The sequence below is a fragment of the Lycium ferocissimum genome, chromosome 6, assembly GCF_029784015.1.
Source record: "Lycium ferocissimum isolate CSIRO_LF1 chromosome 6, AGI_CSIRO_Lferr_CH_V1, whole genome shotgun sequence".
NCBI lineage: Eukaryota > Viridiplantae > Streptophyta > Magnoliopsida > Solanales > Solanaceae > Lycium > Lycium ferocissimum.
The window spans coordinates 9,842,408-9,860,015 of NC_081347.1; the positions used below are offsets into that span (position 1 = coordinate 9,842,408).

The 17,608-nt window shown below is 31.0% G+C and overlaps 1 protein-coding gene across 1 annotated transcript; it reads left to right on the forward strand.

Annotated features, from left to right (window-relative positions):
• The first annotated feature begins 8,029 nt into the window (after window positions 1–8,029).
• On the forward strand, window positions 8,030–11,338 carry LOC132059274 (GRF1-interacting factor 1-like). The gene is made up of 4 exons (XM_059451849.1): window positions 8,030–8,382; window positions 9,426–9,502; window positions 10,077–10,161; window positions 10,777–11,338. Exons 1-4 carry the CDS (start codon window positions 8,299–8,301, stop codon window positions 11,197–11,199), a joined length of 669 nt encoding a protein of 222 aa, XP_059307832.1. The 5' UTR covers window positions 8,030–8,298; the 3' UTR covers window positions 11,200–11,338.
• The last annotated feature ends 6,270 nt before the right edge of the window (window positions 11,339–17,608 follow it).

Here is a 17,608-nt window from a genome sequence, read left to right on the forward strand (position 1 = left end):
AGGAAAAAAAGACCCCAACAAAACCCTTAAAAAATTCTAAGATAATCATAGAAAATATTTTTTAACTGTCCAACAAGAATTCAAGGGCCTCATTTGTTTGTACTTAATTACGGGATCCAATTTCTCCTAGACATTGTCAATAAGTGCATTTGTTTGTATTCAGATCTAAGCACTTATTTAGTCACAATAAATATTAATCATTAAGATCTTGAACAAAGTCTTAATATCATTAAGAGATATTTTTGTATGACTAACCCACCACATTTCCACCCCACCCCCACCACCAACCCCCACCCCACACCACACTCCCACCACTACTAAACTCCACGCACCACTACTAACCCTCACCCCACACTACCCCACCCCCCACCCCTATCAACCTATTTCCCACACCACACCCCCCCCCCCCCCCCCCCCCCCCCCCCCCCGCTACCCAACCCATCAACCCATTTCCCACACCACACTTCCCCTTACCCCACCGTCATATGTTTAGTTACTTTTTTATTTAAATTGTATATTTATTATATTTAAATAAATACATTATGCACATTTAGATATTAAAAAATAAATAATTTTAATCGTTCAAAATGCTAGATCTAATTCAAATGTCTTATTTATTAATATAAATTTTTAAAAATTTCATTTTGTTGAACTTCGACTTTAATTCAACTTCGTCGCGTACATTAGAACGGATAGAGTACACAATATACCCCTACTCATACACCAAATCTCCTGCAGCACCAATAGCTACTTGTCTGACTGTTTGACTTCTCCAAAGGTCCCACCCACTAAATATTGAGTACTTTATACTCCCTCTCATTTGAATCATTTACATTTAAGAAAGGGCGATTTTTGTTTGCAAGCATCAAATAAATCTTAAATATTATAGCGCATTGTGAAATCATTTCATAAATTGAATTTATTTTCAAATTAGGGAAGAGGTCATTTATTTTGACACAAATTAAAAAGAAAATAGATTCACATAAATTGAATCAGAGCGAGTAGTAATTTATATTCGTTTCTTTTCCCTCCCCACTTTTTTTCCCCCCTTTTCTTTCCTATAGGCTGTAGGTAGTCTTCTGAATTGATAGTTTAGCTTTAAAAAGTTATTTTGTGTTAGTAGCTAATTTATCAATATATTACCTTCGTTATTTAAAAAGACTGTCCTTCTTTTCTTTTTAATTTATTTCAAAAAGATTATCTTCTTTTTATATTTAGAAATAATTTAACTTTATGAGATAATTTATAGTCACATAAATATTTAAGACTTATTTTGAATCACACATTTTAAAATTTTTTCTTTATTTCTTAAATTTTATTCTAAGTCAAAAAGGACAATCTTTTTAAGAGGGAGTATGTTCAAACCTTTTCATAACAGTTAGCACTTTTTATTATAAAAAATTATTATGACATGTACTGCATTTTCTTTGAAATAGACTTTTTATATTATATCTTGCTTCTCAATATATAATAAAGCAGCATTCATTATTATAACAATATAATTTTGGTTAAATTATCTTTATAACAGTCTTAGCCCCCGTTTGGCTATAAAAATTATTCAATTTGTTTCGGATTTTTTTTTTACTTTTTTCCGGAATCAGTGTTTGGCCATGAAAATTTTGAATACAACTTGAAGATGTATTCCGGAATACCAAAAACTTAAAAACTTGTTTTTTAAAAAAAAAAAAAATCACTTTTTTCACTTTTTTATAACTACATTCACCAAAAATTACAATTTCAAAAACTATAACCAAACACAACTCCAACTCGACCTCCAAAATTCCAAAAAAAAAAAGTGAATTTTTTTTTGGTATCTATGGACAAACGAGGCCTTACTCTTATATCTATATATTTCTTCTTTACGATAACCATTTAAATATTGAAGAAACAACTTTAGTAAAATTTATAAGTCCCAATGAGATTTCTGGACCGTCGAAAACTCTTGTTAACTTGGAACATGAGAAATTTCAAAATGAAGTTGGGTATTCTGACATTTTCCACACATTCATCTCCTTATTAATATTGTATTACTCTTTAAATTTTTTAATTAATATAGTAACCTATAAACATTATTTGAAATTTTATTTTATTTTCTTTTTATAAACATCAACAGTTGAAAAATGAGTTTGTAGGTAGTATTTTTTTCTATAACAAAAATAAGGTCTTCAAGTCAACTTTTGTTATAAATGCATAACAATCGACTGCTATAAAATGCGACAAAAGGTCTGAACAAATGAAATTATTACATGGAGGTGTCTGTATTTTTTATTTTGAGAATATATATATATATATATATATATATATATATATATATATATATATATATATATATATATATATTTTGGTTTTTGAAAGCTGTTCTAACCAAAAGTGACCCTTCCAACATCACATGATATAATGTTACATGTAGATTTTCGCCACACATTTGTCAATATATATTGTCTTCAATTCACATACAAAGTAGAATTCACTTTAATTTGACAATATTGACATTTCAAGGTTGCCAATTGGATAAGTTAGAAATCAGAGATTTAAACTACGCGTTTAGACGATACGCATTTATCATCTCGGTTTCAAACCCAAATCATCCAAAAAGGCATGATTCGGGGTTTCAAACCATGATTTCAAAAAATTTAAATATAAAACTTGACCCATAAGTTTATATTTTATAAAAAAAATCATAAGTTGGTAAATATTTTTAACAATTACTCCCACCAATCATTTACAAACCTCATTAACTTCTACCAATCTTTATTTATGTCTACCATGTGGGAGGATATATTAAAGAGTAGTTACGTTACTATTCATGTTAAATTTTCGTTTTTTATTGAACTAAAGTTTGATCAATTGATGTTGTATTTTATAGAAAGGCCTTCTAGTAGCGTATTAATTTTGTTATAAACTATGACGTGCGCGCTCATTTGTAAGATTGTATAAGAATTGGAATGTTTGATAATTTTCACAACTTCCGCGCTTTTATGCCTATGTAAAATACAACTTAAGATATCCAAATTACATGGTTTCAAATCATGATTATTTGAAACCATGTCCAAACGGCTCCAAAGTCTCGGGTTAAAAAACGTGAATCTGTATGTCCTGCATGAATTTCTGTTACCACCTCAATTGTTTATTCCTCTTTTTATTCTTCATGTCTATATATGATCATATCTTCTTAAACTACAGAATCGTATCCACCTTATTAAATTTATAAATCAAGATTACGTCTGCTTAGATGTCATGGACCGTTGCCTCGCCCAGGTGTATCACCTAGCGTTAATAAAATAGGTGCGGCAATTGAATTTTCATAGAGACAAATTAAAAAGTACTAATAAATGATATTGTTTCTCTCTTCCAATTCAGCTGACATAGCTTGACTTGATATAAGGTTTTGAAAAAGAATTACTCCCTTCATCTCAATTTATATATTTTTTTTTTTTTTTAATTTTGGTGCAATTTTAAACAAGAAATGGCATTAAATTTTTTTTTTTATTTTATAAAAAAATAAAAATAAAAATATTTTTGGCCTATTTCGAAAACGAAATAGGATAAAATATTTATATTTTTTAGTCCATTATTAATAATTAGGACAAAAATATTTTTTTTTTTTTAATTTTTTTTGAAAAAAGTTGGAGAAAATTAAAGTCAAAAAATTAAGTTATTTAACTCACGAAATGGTCAACCCTCATACATTTTTGTATAAACGAAATAATATTTTTTTTAAGTTTCTTTTTTTGTAAATAGAAAAAAACTTTGTTTAGTTTATACAAAAAAATGAAATATAAATATAGTAATTTTGAAATTTGATTGCATTTCGTGAAATGCTTAGAAACATTAAATTTTTTTTTTTTTATAGAGTTAAATTGCTTCCAAAACGAAATAAAAAAAAAAAATGTATTATTATTTTTGGACTACCAACGAAAAGGATAAAAATATATAAAATTTTTTTATCCATCGAATATATGAAAAACGAAATTAAAAAAATAAAAAATTGTCATTTCGTGAAATGTCCAACGAAATGCATCAATTTTTTTTTTTTTTAATTTCTTTTTTCATATTAAAAACCAAAATTAAAAAAAAACAAAATTGTTGCATTTATGAAATGTCCAACGAAATGCAATAATTTTGTTTTTTTTTTTTTTTTTTTTTTATTTACGTTTTTAATATGAAAAACGAAATTAAAAAAAAAAAATTGACTGCATCCGTTGGCATTTTGCAACAATTTTGTTTTTTTTTTTTAATTTCATTTTTCATATAAAAAACATGGATAAAAATATTTTTTAATTTCTTTTTGTTTAATCAAAAAAAATTTAATTTTTAAATTTCCGAAATGCAATCAATATAAAAATATTATACATTTCATTTCATTTTTGTATACTAAACAAAGTTTTTTTTTCTTTTACATCAAAAAAAGAAATTTTTAAAAAAATTGTTTCGTTTATACAAAAATGAAAAAAATATAGTAATATTCTTTTAATTTGATTGCATTTCGTGAAATGCGTAAATGAATAGCATTAAATTTTTTTTATTTATTTATTTGGCTAACAAAAACGAAATTAAAAAAAAAAAAAAAATTTGTCCTATTTCGATGGTAGTCCAACGAAATAGTTAAAAATATTTTTATTTTTACTTTCGTTTTTTGTATAAACGAAATTAAAAAAAAAAAAAAAATTTACAACAAAGACTTATTAAAAAATGCACCAAAATTAAAAAAAATAAAAAAATTGACCAAATAATTCGGTATGAACAAAATAGTACATCCAACTAAATACCCATTTTGGTTTGAAAAAAAAAAAGGCATACCATTTTGGTTTTTTTGTGGCAAATTTATGCCATTTAAAGCCGGACTCATATTGTTTCTGTCTTCCAATTCAGCTGACATAGCTTGACTTGATATAAGGTTTTGAAAAAGAATTACTCCCTTTGTCTCAATTTATATATTTGACTCTAATTTTAAATATAGATTCTTCGAGTATTTTATAATAAAATTTACATATTTGAAAACTACATAAAAAATACTATAAGTCTGCATTATTAATAATTCACAATATATGAAAAGAGTTGGAGAAAATTATAGTCAAAAAAAGAGTTATTTAACTCCCCAAATAGGTCAACCCTCATACAAATGGGACGAAGGGAGTAATATTTTTAAAAGTCGTTTTCTAAATATGCCATAAATTTGTGCAACTATAAGAGTTTTGAAAGTATTTTGACGTGCAGTAACATTAATGTGGTCATAGAGTTAAATTGCTTCCAAGTATAAAATGTATTATTATTTTTTCGGAAAAGGCTCTAATCAACTAGGCGTCATTTATGCCACTCATCAATAGTTGATTTATGGATCGAATTCGGAAATCTTTAAGTTCTTAGGTTTGGCTATATATTACTAATTTATACATTTTCATTACACAAATTTTTAATAGCATATATGACAGGTTTGAACAAAAAGCTTAATCAAATCAGCCCAATTTTAAATCCCAAATTAATATAAAATCCGGCCCATACACCCAACCTACCCACAACCATCTAGTTGGAGGTCACGTATCATATCTGGTATTGTAAAATCGGATTTAATGAAAAAATGGCATGGATGAGTCATTTTGGTAACGGCGATGACATAAATGAGCCAAATTATTGCTGAGTGGCATAAATGAGTCATTTCCGATAGTTCGATTGCATATTTGAGCCTTTTTTGCATTTAAAATAAGAATACACAACAAAGACTTATTAAAAAAATCGGTCAAACTTAAAATATTATACCATATTCGTCAAAATAGTACATACTACATTATTTATACGAAAAGCCATTTTCGAACTAGAAAATGGCTCATTTATGAGCCAAACTATTGAAATGAGTGGTATAAATGAGCTCATTTTCGATAGTTATATGATACGTGACCTCCAACTAGATTATGGTTGTGGGTGGGTCGAGTGAATGAATCGTATTTTTTTTAATTAATTTGGGATTTAAAATTGGGCTGGTTTAATTAAACGACGTAGACCTCTAATCATAGGCGTAGCTAGAATTTGAGGTTTGTGGATTCCGAATTCAAATCTTTAAGTTACTAGGTTCTAAATAAAGAAATAATATTACACAAATTTCTTAAAGCAAATATAAGGTTTGAACAAAGAGAGTTCTTCGAACACGTCTCTGACTCGTGGCTGATTACCAACGATTCATATATGGTATTATAAAACCAGCGTCAATGAAAAATGGCATGGATGAATCATTTTGGTAACAAGGATTTAAATTTTGTGCGTTCAATTTAAGATCATTTTCGATAGTTTGATGGCATTGAAGTCAAACTGGTATAAATGAGCTATTTTCGATAGTTCGATCGCATATTTGAGCTTTTTCTGTTCTTTTTTTAATGGGAAGATAGAATTAAATTATTTCAAAATATAGAAATGTATTATTCTTTTTTCACGAATAATAAAGAAATAATGTCACACAAAATGAAACAAAGAGAGTATCTTCTCATCTGACTCAACTTTGATTACCAAAATTACTTGATATGCATATGCGGATTCAGGATTTAAATTTTGTGGGTTCAATTTTAAGATCATTAGCATTGAACCTATTATATTTTTAAAGTTATGGGTTCATATCTACTATTAATTGTAATTTTAGTAGATTTTTACACATAAAATTATGCTCAATGTTGAAAGTTAGGGATTAAATTGAAGCCATAATTATAATGATACATACAGGTTTGCTTACCGCATATATAAAATTTGATGGAAAATTTGAATGCAGGTTAAATATAAAAAAAAAAGAGAGAGATGTCTTGGACCAATATTGTGACTGTTGGGCGTTTGAATAAAGTCTCATATTTTATTAATAGTAGAGATGAAAAAGAAGCTACATATTGGATGTAGAAACACTTCTAATGGTGTGACTTTTTGGGGGAAATCGTGCATGTTTGATCCAGAACGGATAATATCACACCGTGAAGAGTATCTTTGAGCTAGTGTACCCAACAACTAGTATTGGAGACAATGATTCCGAAAGACAAGTATGGAGATGACACAGTTATGACGTGGGACTTGGCTTGTGCTTTTGCCTATCTACGAGGCCCTTACTACCTTTACCCGTAGCTTTGAAGATGCATACACAACAAAAAGCTAGCGGAAGTCAATGGACTTTGGACTTTGTCCATAACTACTAGCGTGTTGTAGGTGACATACATTTAATCTCGAGATAAGTTCATAAAGGTGATGAGCAATATAGATTTTAGCTCGTACACGAACAAAGTCACACATCAGCAGCTGAATAACAGTTGAATAAAAGAAGAGTTGTACAAATACTCGTAATGACATAAGGCTTTCTGAGAAAATAGTGTGAACATAATCTAAAACGGGTAATATCACAACTCGTTAAGAATAAAATGGTTTAGTTAGACGAATATGGAAATGACGAAATGATGGCGTGAGGCCAGACTTATTGCCTTTGCCAATCTATGAGCCGGTTTATTACATTATCTTTAGCTTTGGAGATTCATACGCTAAAAGAAGTTAGTGGACGTTGGTGGTCACAAATAAAAAATGCTGTGAGTAAACACAAACTTAATCTCTAGATAAGCTAATAAGGTGATGGATAATATAGAACTAAGTGATGGATAATATAGAACTAAGTTTGTGATGTGTCATGTAGAAGTTAGGTTGAAAGAGAAATTGTTAGTTGTGCAAACAAGTCTTACATTAGTAACTGAAAAGAAAGAGAAATAAATTATACGGATACTTTTAAGGATACAGTAATATTTTATGAGAAAATCATGCAAGGTTTATCTCAAAACGAATAATATTACATGTTAAAAGTATTTTCGTACTAGCTTAGGAACCAGGCGGGAGAATGAGCATCGAGTTTTGACTGTCTTTTAAGCCTTCAGGGGGAGTATTGATCGCGACTTTCACATTTTTACTGTTTCAGGATCCAATCTTTGTCCAATAAAATTAATGAGTTGATGATAAGGTTAAAAAGAAGAAAGGTTCAAAGCCCAAAGCAGGTAAAAACCTTTACTCCCAGGAAGGTTATTAATGGTTGCTTACCCAGAATTTAGATTCTCTCTCTCTGTCAATAAGGAGACACACAGTACAGTGAGTATCTGCTTTTTTCTCCTAGCCTACTGTCTCTTGTCCCCATCAATTTTCCAGTGTCACTAATCAAACGTTTTTTCAGTTTAACACTTGTTGATGTATATATACATTTAGAGAGAGAAAGGAACAAGACATCAAAGAGTAGTGTGTGAGTGTTTTAGTGTGTGTTTTTAGTGTGTGTAAAAGGTGGAGTTCAATAGAAATATGCAGCAGCAGCACCTGATGCAGATGCAGCCCATGATGGCAGCCTATTATCCAAACAACGTCACTACTGATCATATTCAACAGGTCTTCTTCTTTCTACCTTCATATCTCTTCTTGATCCTCTCTGTGCCTCTGAGAAATCTGCCATTTATCTGCCTGGCTGGCTGCTTTGTGTATGTATGCAGTTGTAATAGTAGTGGTTTAATAATGATGGTTGTTATACTTTGGTTGCTTCTTCTTGGCTTCTAGTTTAAAAGAGTTGTTTTCTTGGTTGATAAAGTCCTGCTAAAAGTGCATCTTTTGTCAAGGTTTATTGTGGCCATATACAAAAAGAAAGATCTTGCTTTTAGGTTCTTGGCTCTGCTTATCATACTATTGCCTTTTCTTCTTGAAACTTTATGCTGCTTATAATAGTAGTTTCTTTTTTATGCATATTAGCTTTCCTCTCTTTCTAGTATTTTCTATGTCTTCCTAAAGTGGCTGCTACCTGAATAGAAACTAGCAAATAATGTATTGGCAGTTTTTTGTGTTCCTTTTGCTCCTTTCATGTCTTCAGAAATATGCTTTTACTGTATATTTTCCTCCTTTTTGGCTGCCCAAAAGATGAATTTCCCCCAATGTTCTCTCTGCTTTTAAGTTTTATTATCTATATATCCACAGCTTGACAAAAGAAGTTGAAGAAAACTTAGGTACTTGTCTTGCATGAGTGCGACAAAGAAGATGAAGTTTTTTATTGGTCCAAGTTTTTGCTGAAAGTTGCTCTTTATTGTAAAATATTTGCAGTTGTCGACTTTTTTTTCCCTTCAATAGCTGCAATTGGTGACAACATTTTTTGTGCTAAAATTTGTTGAGTACATATTTTTCTCTCAACAAGAACAACTCATTGCCTTATTTCACAGTCCTCAGAAGTGTTCATTAAAGATTGAATGTTACTTTTGAACTTTTTAAATGTAAAAATTGTCGACTTCAGTCTCATGAGCTTCATTTTCTCTTTGGAAATATTGTAAGATCTTTATGTATTATATTTAACACCGACCCTAGTTTTCAGTTGTTAAATGTAATAGTAATGCATAAAGTTCCTAATGATATGGACATAATAGCTGGCCTTTTGTTCTTTTCTGTTTCAGTTCCTGGATGAGAACAAATCACTAATTCTGAAGATTGTTGAGAGCCAGAACTCTGGCAAACTAAGTGAATGTGCAGAGTAAGTTCAGTTCATCTTATTTAAATGATATCCCTTTAATTTTATATCTCTAGTTACAGGCTAACACATTCCAAATGCACTTCAATCTAGGGATCAATACTCTTGCTCTTAACATATTTTTCACCTGATTTGAAATTCATCTATTGTTTTCATCAATTCAACACTATGGTGACATTCTTGAGATTTGAACATAGAATATAGAGTGGTGGCCTGGAAAAGATTTTATATTGAAGTGCTCTTTAAAGTTCACTTGTGCTAACTCTTCTTGCTGTGGCAGATTTTATTATGGAGACATTCTTGAAACTTGAACATAGAATATAAAGTGGTGGCCTGGCCTCCGTTTTATTTTTGTCGTCATTACTTGTCATTTTAGAAAATCAAGATAGAACTAATGATTTTTTTCAACCTTTATCCTTACTCTAATAAATGTGGAGAGAGATTAATGTTATCCTTTTAGTTAATGTTTTTTAATGAGCGTACAAAAGGCAAACATAAAAAGTAAAAAGGACCGGAGGGAGTATATTACAGGGCTATTTAAATTTAACACTTGTGCTAACTCTTCTTGCTGTGGCAGGTCCCAAGCTAAACTTCAGAGAAATCTTATGTACCTTGCAGCTATTGCTGATTCACAGCCCCAGCCTCCTACCATGCAATCTCAGGTAAGATAACATATCTTGGGATTTCAATTTTCTACCCTTTTTAAACGGACTTAACCTATATCCACCAGTTATGTTGCTTGGACTACTCAAATAAAACCGTCAGGTGTAAGTCGGATCCTCGAAAACCTATATATTTTTGGAGGACCCCACACGAGTGTGACAACATTTTGCTAAGGTCCAAGTAACATAGTGGATCACCAGTGTACTGAAATTTTTACACTATCAGTGCAAGTAACATAAGGTTACTTGCCTTGTTTTTCAGGTTACTATTTCAATGTATTATGAGTGATTAGATGTACTGATAGAGAGAAAGACTTTCACATTGTCAGTCTATAGAAGTTTGTTTCCTGTGACTCTTGAATATCCCTAGCATATTTGAAAAGTCATTAGTTGCAATCGTAACACTACTAAATACAGGATTTAGCGACGGACAAATTCTGTTGCTAAACAACAAAATCTGTTGCTAATCCTGTTTAGCAACAAACTAGCAATGGATTATCAAAAAATTTTGTTAGCTACGAACAAATTTAGCGATGGATTAGCGACCAAATTCGTAGCTAATTCAAGTTTTTTTTGTAGTGTAAATATGATGAATTGATGTTTGATTCCTTGCAGTTAGCTTCAGGTGGGATGATGCAGGCAGGGGCACATTACCTGAATCAGCAACAAGCCCAGCAACTAACAACGCAATCACTTATGGCTGCAGCAAGATCCTCCTCAATGCTCTATGGACAACAACAGCCATTATCAACATTGCAACAACAGCAAGGTGCCTATCATAGCCAGCAACTCGGGATGGGCAGCTCCGGTGGAGGAAGCAGTGGACTTCACATGCTGCAAAGCGAAAACACTGATAATGCTAACACTGCACTCGGTGTTGGTGGTGGCTTCCCTGACTTTGGCAGAGGATTAGGCAGTGGAAACAAGCAGGAAATTGGGAGTTCTATGTCTGATCAAGGACGGGGCGGGGGCTCGAGTGGACATGGTGGTGATGGAGGTGAGAATCTCTACTTGAAAGCTTCTAAAGATGGGAATTAAGTTTTATGTTAAGGCAAGAATTAGAGGTTTTGTTATGAAGGATTTTGTTATATAATGGGACTTGTAATGTGTTGTGAAACACAAAAGCCTCTTCTACTTTTGAACTTGTTGGCTAGAATCTAAAATATCTAAAACTGCACCTTCTAAATATCACTAGTTAGGATAGCCCGTGTTGCCCAATAACATGCGAGACATGGGCAAATAGTCACTTTGTGAACCGTTAATCAACCTTTAGTTGTGACAATTAGTTAAGTTTTAGCCATTTTTTAATACGGACTATCATTTGAACAATCATATTCCTAGATTAAAACACGAAAAATCTAAAAATAAATAAATTATGCAACTTGAAATATAAGGGCTCCAAAAATACCGACATGACTCAAACTCTAGAAAAAAGTATTGTGGAGTTTCAAATGTATAATTTTGAACTCTAGGACACAATCTAAAAGTTTCATTTATCAAAAAATATTTATGTAAGGCTTATTCGAATTGTAGGACACAATCATGGGGTTTCAATTGATGTTATCCTTGAGTTCAAACTTATATAAATTATCATTATTCAATTCATGATATCTTTTTAAAAACTTTATCATTATTTTACTTTATGATACGTATATGAAACTCCATAATAAATTCTTGGGAACAGTGATGATAATTGTACAAATAAAAAAAATTCCTTGTGCTTCATCCAACATCAAGTCCCCAGCTAGTTGCTAGGTTCAATTCAAATAATTTAACCTCCTTTCGAATTGCAAAATTCAATCCAGTGATCAATTTCAGTCGTGGAGTTTCGTAAAAACTAACCCAACAAAATCGAGTAAACACAAATAACAAAAAGATGCCTCCAATTGTTCCATTGAAATATTAATCACTGCAATGTACACCGTGATATTAGCCACATAATTACAATATTCCCTATAAATAAAGTTAAGATGAGCTCTAAACACTCCCATGAAGAGGGATTAAATAGTCAAACAACAAAAAAAGTTTACAAAGAAGCTACGGTAAATATTTTTTCTAGCCAATAAAATTATTTCTTTCTCGGGTAATTCGACACAAGTAGCCTCCTTCCAAAATCAAGACTTCAATGAGGAGAACTAAATAGGTAAACTTACATAAATAACTACTTTATTATCCCTTCTTACCATTCGTAGCTACCTTTTATCTATTCACGTGTATTTGACAATGTTTCTAGGAAAAAAATGTGAGAAAAGTAATGTAGTTACTGTTCAAACCATCAGGTGGCAGTCGAAATACACCCAACAACCACTCAAACGTAAGATTGATGTATTTTGGTATAGCTATGAATGGTAATTTACAAAATCACTGTAACTATTAAATATAAATAAATTAAAAGATAGTTATTATCAATAATTACTCTTACAAGTAGCTATGCCAAGTAATTATTCCAACTAAATAATTGTGCGGACTCCATGTTTTGTAGTACCCATCTTTTGTAAATTGCGGCTAACTGAGTTCTGGCCCAGACTCCAAAGAACTTTAACACAAGGCCGAAGAGAAATTGTGAAGAAAATCGAGCTTCTTTAAGCCAATTAAATCAAAGTGTTCTACCTCTTATGCATGAGGTACAAAAGGCTGCAGCACACAAAAAATACTAAATGTCTGAAATACCCTTGTAGCGGTTGGTTAATTCGAAGGACAGGTGTGGTAATTATGATAAAGATTTTGTTTTTTATGACTATTAAAAGAAAGTACAATGACAAGAGCTTAGATGTACAGGTTGATGATGAACTCTAAGGAGAAATCCTATTATGCCATTGACCAAGGTTAAACAAAGAGTTCAACCGCCACTTCTATATAGGTATAGGTAGTAAAGTAAAATAATGTAATGTAAATTTATTAGGTCATTTTGGTTTGCATTTGCTTTCTTGATGATTTTTTTTTTCTTCTTTCTGTTGGCATGTTTGCTTGTGAGAACTAGAACAAAAATTTGGAGGACAAAGTGCGCAAATAGGCGCTTTTAGGACCCCAATTTAAAGAATACTTGATATTTATAAAGTTATTATGGTTTAGTTGCTTCTAGGATCTGAAGTTTTGAAATTTAGACCATCAGGTATGAAATTGGGCTCTATCATGCATGAAGTTGTGCGCAAATAGGTGCTTTTAGGACCCCTATTTAAAGAATACCTGATATTTATAAAGTTATTATAGTTTAGTTGCCTCTAGGATCTGAAGCTGAAGGGTCTGAAGTTTCGAAATTTAGACCATCAGGTATGAAATTGGGCTCTATCATGCATGAAGGTTGAATGAAGTTTTTATTCAAACAAAATTCACGGATAGCCACTTCTTAGCCCACCTATTAAATTTGAAACTTTATGACAATGGCTATTTTTTAAAGATAGAGTCAAAAAGTGGTTAGTTAGCGCTATTTTACCTTATCTAGTAGAGCCTAACTTCCTATCCAAATGTCTTCAAAAACTGAGTATGTTTTAAATAGTGATACTACGAGCAATTGTCTGGTTTTGTTTCTACAAATTCGGAGGAACCAGATAGCCCATGGCCCAATATATTGAAAATATGGCTTTGATATTGCAATTCATTGGAAAATGAGATTTTTACTCCTGATCCATGGAATTTTTGGAGGGTTTGGAGTCGGGCAATTTGCAGGATTGTCCTTCGCTGGGGGTGGTCTTTAATTTTTGGCCCTCAAATTGGTGGTCTTTAATTTTTATCATTGGCTAAAAGCCCCTTGGTTCCGGGTTCGAACCCTCGCTCAGTAAAAAATTTAAAAAATTTCGCAAGACATAAGTTGAAATTCGCAATGCATAAGTTGGATTTCAAACTCTTCCTTAAGGGCCAAAAAAAAAAAAACTTTGTTGGAATTTTGCAAACCTCTACCTTAAGGCCTAATTTTGGGTAAAAGTTTGCCTTAAGGCATAAGTTGGACTTGCGATTTTTTTTTTTTTTTTTTTTAACTGAGCCTGGGTTCGGACCCAGGACCTTGAGGTATTAAGCGAAGGATAAATATTAAAGACCATCAATTTGAGGGGCAAAAATTAAAGACCACTCCAAAAGAAGGGCAATCCGCGCAAAAAAATGTTGGGAATCTCAAGATCTGTTAAGCTAAACTGAAATAATAGGAGATCAAACTGCAGACAAACGAACGAAAAAACCTTGCCTATATGCAGTTTTTTTATTAACCCAATAAGTACATGACATTTAGTTATTTTTATTTGCATATGGTGTTACACCTATTGCCTACTAGCAGTTATTTTTCTCTAGAGAATTACATTTGCAAGTCTTTCGCCAAGTTACGATCACTAGTATAAGAAAGGAAATCGATATAACGGGTTAGGCCATAAAATTTTCACTCTTCGGGTGTGTTTGGTATGTTTTTCAAATTTCTAATGTTTGATTGGTCAAAATATTTCTCTAGGATAACAAATTTCTTAAAAATGAGGAAAATGACTTCTCCAATGAGAGTAGGAAAAACAAGTTCTATAAGTAGCCTTCCAAGCACATTGTGCCCCCCTGTACCCCCACGCCGCCAACCCCTATCCTTTGACCATTTGACCCCGGCCACTCCCAATTTCCAAACACCTACACCCCACCTCATTTATTTTCCTAAATTAAATATAAACACTGTTGAGAGATTTTTTTTTTTTTTATGTACTAAACACTAGAAAATAAGTAAGAGTTTCCGTGGAAAGCATTTCCTTCATACTAAACACACCCTTCATGTGGGGTTATTTGGTACGAATTGGAACATCAATGCTTTATTTTTGTTTGAAGTAAAATATATATGAAAAGTACATATAATGTATTATAACTTTAATCTTTCACAATATAGAAAATTTAGATTATGTAAGAAAATTTATACTACTAGCAAAGACAAATTATTCGACTTAAATGATGTCAGGGTCTTCTAACGTTCATTTTGAAATTTGCTACTATTTCTAGTATAATAAGTTTCTGCTAAGGTTCATTTATCTCTATTGCCCATATTTTCTCTACATATACTGTAGTATGAAATTACTTTCTTCAATTTAGATATCAAAAGTTATATAGTATGGAGTTTGGTGTGCATGTATAGCACGTGCAATAGTAACATGAGCTTAATTACCAAATGAACTGGTTCTCAAAACCTGTTGGTTTTTTTTTTTTTTTTTTTTTTGGTCAAACTGTTGGTTCGTACATAGAATTGTTAATGGATTCGGAGATCATAAAATAACTTAATTGTTTTTTCGAATATATTGTCAAAGAATCTAGCAGATAACTGTCGACTGTTAAGTGGCAACCATCATAATCAATTTGGTAAAGTTTGAACATGTGCTTTGACCAATATGTCAAATGAAATGGCTATCTGAAAAAGGTACAATATGGAATGGGGTAAGATAATTATGGAAAAGTGTCTACGTTGAATGTTATTTTAATTTGGTGACTATAAAAATGGTAAATAATTTTAGTGATTTCTTTTGAGTTGTCTAAGTTTTTATGGCACAATGTTTAAGCAAATTTTGGAGTCATGGGTTCAAAAAGTCTCAATAAAAATAAAGCATACTAAGTAATTTCTTCTCATTTGTTTAAATTATAGTTTACTTTAATTGTTAACTTTATAAAAATGGTAAATAATTTTAATGATTTTTTTTTTCACTTATCTAAGTTTTCGTGGCACAATGGTTAAGCAAATGGGTTTAAAAAGTCTTAATAAAAACAAAAATACTAGATAATTTCTTCTCATTTGTCTAAATTATAATAGACAAAATTATAAGATATCTATACTATGAAAATGTATATATAGCATATTCTGCACGTACAGTGGAATAGTCATGGTGGTAAGTAATAAGTACCCGATCGACATATATAATAGCCAAGGTGTTTTGAATTTCTACGCTTTCGTATCAACATCTTGAATAAGTTGAAATCTGGTTATTTTATTTGTAAATAATATTGGGAAAAAATTTCCAAGAAAATAAGAAAGTGGGAAACAGACAAGAGAACTCCCAAGAAAATGAGAACACATGTTTGAATGTATGAAGAAATCAAGGGAACTTGTATCTTGTGCATGGCATGCAAAGAAAATGTTGCCAAAATTTAAACGGATTTTAATTAGCAATAACAACTGACATCATGTGGCGTCATTGCCCTCTAAGTTTAATCAAAATGAAAGGAACTTTCTAAATCTGAGTAAAATATAATTCTCATTGGTCAATCTGCATATAGTACAATATAATATTTATAAAATTGGACATGATGACTCTTATGATAATTCCGAGGAATTATTGTATACAATTATCTTGATCTATCATCAGCTAATTGACCCTCCAAAGAGTTGCTTTAATTAAATAACTGATAACTTTAAATGCATAAAAGTACTTGAATCATTGCTCTAATTAAGGAGGGCGTAACGTCTTAGATGTTTCTCTTGTTTTTCTTATCATATATTTAAAATTTTCTTTTACTTGAAGGAAGTGAAAAACATTTAACATCAAAAGCTTTTGAGAAAAGATATTTTTTGCACTTATATAAATTGAGGATCATTCCTCTTAGTTGTCACTTAACACACAATATCTACAACTAGTCCTTTAGTATTCGAGAGTCTTGTTTAAGGAAAGATATTTCTCTCGATATTTTTATACTCTCTTTTTACCAGTGAATTGTTCATATATAGGTTTTTTGATCAAATCATGTTGAATTACTATGTCTCTTTAATTTTTATATATCTTCTTTGTTGTCTTATTTATCTTTGTCCAAAATTTACTTCATTAGCTTACATATGACATACATAATTAAATATTTTGATCCTAATTACACAAAATTTATTGCTTGTTAATCTGATTGTACCTTTTACAATCAGTTTGAAATGATACATGTGAAGTTGGCTAAAAATGGGTCATCACAAAATTGGATTGCCTTAACATGTAGTGATGAACAAGTTGAGAACGAAAACTACAAAAGTTCAATTAAGAACAAATTAATTCGATGGATGACAATTAGCACAAGGATTAAATCAACATTTGCTATATACTATTAAAGTGTTTATTTTTCTCTTTTATCATGCTCAGATTGAAGGGACGGACATATAAAAAGATATGGTTTAAAATAGGCATGATTTAATTATTCATCTCAATTTTATATAACGATATTTGATTAAACACGTAAATTTAAATATTTTCAAAGAGAGGTTTGCAAGTCTCCCTTGTTGATAAACTTTCTTCAAGTCTTTCCCGGTTATAAAGATCAACAGTCATTATGGACTAACATATCGTATTATAAGTCCACAGCTTTGACTGATTGCTCAAGTTAATGACCAACAGCTTAGAAGAAATTAACTATCTGTGAAGTTTGCCATGACGATATCATCATGCATTTTTTGGATTAGTTCATTAAAAGTACAGTTAAATTTCTTTAGAATGGACTCGTTTGTTCAGATTTTTTGTTATCTTTG